At 42.0% G+C, this 3,684-nt stretch overlaps 2 protein-coding genes across 2 annotated transcripts in view; one reads left to right on the top strand and one right to left on the bottom strand.

Annotated features, from left to right (window-relative positions):
- LOC106513931 (interleukin-18 receptor 1) overlaps positions 1 to 3,684 on the bottom strand; it is a 43,153-nt gene that overhangs the window by 24,506 nt on the left and 14,963 nt on the right. The gene's annotated exons all lie outside the window — the stretch shown is intronic.
- LOC106513932 (probable ATP-dependent RNA helicase DDX5) overlaps positions 1 to 3,684 on the top strand; it is a 16,607-nt gene that overhangs the window by 3,836 nt on the left and 9,087 nt on the right. Inside the window, exons 2-11 of the mRNA XM_014002994.1 lie at positions 1,327 to 1,501; positions 1,596 to 1,689; positions 1,768 to 1,901; positions 1,996 to 2,061; positions 2,241 to 2,382; positions 2,462 to 2,622; positions 2,713 to 2,885; positions 2,985 to 3,095; positions 3,169 to 3,230; positions 3,319 to 3,378. Of these exons, the coding sequence (XP_013858448.1) occupies positions 1,327 to 1,501; positions 1,596 to 1,689; positions 1,768 to 1,901; positions 1,996 to 2,061; positions 2,241 to 2,382; positions 2,462 to 2,622; positions 2,713 to 2,885; positions 2,985 to 3,095; positions 3,169 to 3,230; positions 3,319 to 3,378 (1,178 nt within the window). The remainder of the gene's footprint in view (positions 1 to 1,326; positions 1,502 to 1,595; positions 1,690 to 1,767; positions 1,902 to 1,995; positions 2,062 to 2,240; positions 2,383 to 2,461; positions 2,623 to 2,712; positions 2,886 to 2,984; positions 3,096 to 3,168; positions 3,231 to 3,318; positions 3,379 to 3,684) is intronic.

The raw sequence follows: 3,684 nt of genomic DNA, 5'->3' as shown, positions 1-3,684 counted from the left end.
TTGATTTTGTAATTTCTTCATTGACAGCGGAAATGACCCGGAAGTTCTCTCCACCCGGCTTCCTCATAGATTCACCATTACTGCCAGCCTGTCAAACAATCAAACTTTATTTATAAAGCGCCATAACATCAGCCACTGCTGAAACAAAGTGCTGAATACAAAAACACAATAAAATCACACAGTTAAATAAGTAAAATCAGCACCAACACAGTGAATGCTCACCAACTGTGTTTTTCCTGTTATTGAACATACAGCTGATTTTTCTCTCCCCCCATTCTCTGTTTTGTCTCTTTGTATATTTTGCTCTGCATTGACCGTGTGTCTGAGTTACAATTTTTAAATTTAATCATGATTTGATGTATCACTACATTGCTTATGTTTAATTATGTTTTATTCTGTTTCACTTTATCTTTCCACCACTTTTTCATTGTTAATGATTGTACAGCACCCTGTGAATATATATCTGTGAAAGGCGCTTTATAAATAAAACTTTACTGACTTACTTTAAATAGCAAAACAGTAACTACAATCAACAAATAAATGCTTAGGCTAAACCTAGCAAAACATATTGTAAAGGTCTCGACACACGGGGAGCGAGAAACTACAGCGATTAATGGCTGTCATCGCAGCCAGGGTGAAACCCGACACACGGGACGTGATAGCGATCGCAGCGTTGTGAATCGCGCTCTCAGATCACTTGTCTTCACAAAATTTGATTGGTTCTTCACTCTGAAGGCGGGTGTGCATTACGGACGTGTAAACTAAACAAATCTTGCGATGCTAATTAGACTGAAAAACAAACACACATCAAGATACAGTTTTATGAGGAAAAACTTACCATAAACTTCACCCTGGTGCCAATAAATTCCCACAAAGCTTTTTAGTAATCACTTGGTGAAAGTGTTAGCTAACTGCAGTGTGTAGCATACTCTCCTCTCATTGGTCAGCCAATGAAACCCTCGCTGATTGGTTGAATGCTAAGCGACAGYGACAAAAGTTGATTTTTCAACTTTCATATGTCGCGTCACAAGCTCGCGTGTGCACGTCTACGTGTACGAGTGCGAAATTTCACATGCACTATTTTCACCGGTCGCTTAGCTGGAGGGCGGCAAGCGATCGTCGCCTCACCGCACAGGCTCCATAGGAAATKAATGGAGAGCGAGCGACGTCGCCTCCTGTGTGTCGAGCCCTTAAAGCTAAAATTAGCTAAACAGATGTTAAAGGTATACTTTTTTTTTCGTCTGTTCGTCTACATTGAATAAAGCCTCAGCGACAGGGCTCACTGTCCTTACACTGGTTTGACTGTTTTTCCTCTTYTTTTACTAGCCATGGCGGTCGACCTCCATGGTTCGGTGGCAGTCAAAGTGGAGCCAGAGGTGGTAGAAAAAATTTTAGTTTTCCCGGTGAACGACTGGTGAAAAAACACTGGAACCTGAACGAGCTCCCAAAGTTTGAGAAAAACTTCTACCAGCAGCATGCCAACGTCGCCTGCATGTCACCGGTATGTGGTTGACGTGATTTAACAAGCATAAACATCAAAACTGTCCTGAAACCAGCACTGGCTGTTGAACAAAMTCTTATTCTTCAATTTGCAGGAAGAGGTTGAAGAATACAGGACGACCAGAGCAATTACAGTGACAGGAGATTGTCCGAACCCCGTTACAAAGTTTCATGAAGTCAACTTCCCCTGTAAGTTACAGAATGAAAAAAAGAGACTACCCCATGAAATTGAACTGTTTACATCTAAATTGTAACTATTTGTTTTAGCTTGTGTAATGGAAGTAATCAACAAACAGAACTGGACCGAACCAACACCCATCCAGGCACAGRGTTGGCCGGTGGCTCTTGGAGGCAAGGACATGGTCAGCATTGCTCAGACTGGCTCTGGCAAGACTCTTGCTGTAAGTTTATTTATTAATTTTTTTCTGTAACAGCTGTTTAGTTTTTCGTTTTATGTGAGATAACACTTTGTTTATTAATGTGGTTCATTTCCAGTATCTCCTGCCTGCAATTGTCAACATCAGCCACCAGCCTCCCTTGAAAAATGGAGATGGTCCCATTGTAAGTAGTCCTGAGGATTATTTGCGCAGTGCATACCTGGGGTGTCTCTAAATTTTAGATTTCATTGTGATCAGAATTAAGTAATCTTTGTGTAGTTATCTAGAATACTGGGATTAAGGACCAATCAGAAGAAAGATGAGTTTGTAGCTCTTAYAAAGCTGTAATTTTCATTTCGACAGTGTTTAGTGCTGGCCCCAACTCGTGAGCTGGCCCGGCAGGTGCAGCAGGTGGCCGCAGAKTATACCAGAGCTGCTAACCTGAAATCAACCTCTGTCTATGGAGGAGCACCAAAGTACCCTCAGCTTCGTGACCTGGAAAGCGGTACTGATAGTATTTGAGGTGTAGAAATGTTAAAGGAAACCAAAATGGCCACYATCGTAACGTATCTGATTATTTGCAGGTGTGGAGATCTGCATTGCCACTCCAGGCAGGCTTATCGACTTCCTCGAGGAAGGACAAACGGACCTCAGCAGGTGTACCTACCTGGTGCTGGATGAGGCTGACAGAATGTTGGACATGGGCTTTGAGCCACAGATTAGGAAAATTGTTGACCAAATCAGGGTAGGCATCTTTCTTTTTCCTCAAAAGCTTGAAGAAAAAAAAACTGGTGTAAATTTGTCAAAGATGGACTAACTGATTGTTTTTTCGCAGCCTGACAGACAGACTCTGATGTGGAGTGCCACGTGGCCTAAAGAGATTCGCCAGCTGGCAAACGACTTCCTGAAGGACTATGTGCAGATTAACGTTGGTGCCCTTCAGCTCTGTGCCAACCATAACATCCGCCAGATTGTGGATGTTTGCCGTAACGAAGATAAGGAGAAGAAGTTAGTATTTACATCATATCAAACAGAAGAAGTGGAACAAAAAGATGGCTTCTAGTGATGGTCAGAGTTAAATTAATGATTTTCTTTCTTCTTCTGTAGGCTCGTCCATCTGCTACAAGACATCATGAGTGAGGAGGAAAACAAGACCATCATCTTTGTCGCGACAAAGATGCAATGTGATTATCTTACCCGTAGAATTAAGAAAGAAGGGTAAGTATTGACAGTTGTAGTTGATTGATTTTATGATACACAGATTGGTCTTGAACCTCAGTATTTATTCTAGGTGGATTGCTCTGGGACTCCACGGTGATAAAAGACAAAACGAACGAGACCGCGTTCTTAATAGTAGGCTTTTATTCATGACTAATCTGAAATGTAATCTAATCTCGTGTGTATAATTCTGATTATCGTGCCTGATTTGATTCTCCCTTAGAGTTCAAAACTGGCGAGGCCCCAATTCTGATTGCTACAGATGTTGCATCCAGAGGTTTAGGTCAGTATCCGTCCTGCGCTCCTTCTTACTTTAATTTTATGTTATTTAAAAACATTCTTCTCAACATTTCTCATTTCTTTAACTCTTCTGCTTCTTTCTGAGTATCTCCCCTCACTTGAAGGAGCAGTCTTGAGTGGCAGGGCCTTGGCATGACGAGTCCAGGTACCCAGGGGGTAGGGCTGGGCGGTATGACTTCATGTCACGGTATAAACTAGGGCTGTGTATTGGCAAGAATTTGGCGATACGATACATATCATGACAGAGGGGTCACAATACGATATATCCCGATATATTGCGTTACTGTAA

Source organism: Austrofundulus limnaeus, unplaced genomic scaffold (genome assembly GCF_001266775.1).
Source record: "Austrofundulus limnaeus strain Quisiro unplaced genomic scaffold, Austrofundulus_limnaeus-1.0 Scaffold16, whole genome shotgun sequence".
NCBI lineage: Eukaryota > Metazoa > Chordata > Actinopteri > Cyprinodontiformes > Rivulidae > Austrofundulus > Austrofundulus limnaeus.
This window is presented reverse-complemented; position numbering and strand designations above follow the sequence as displayed.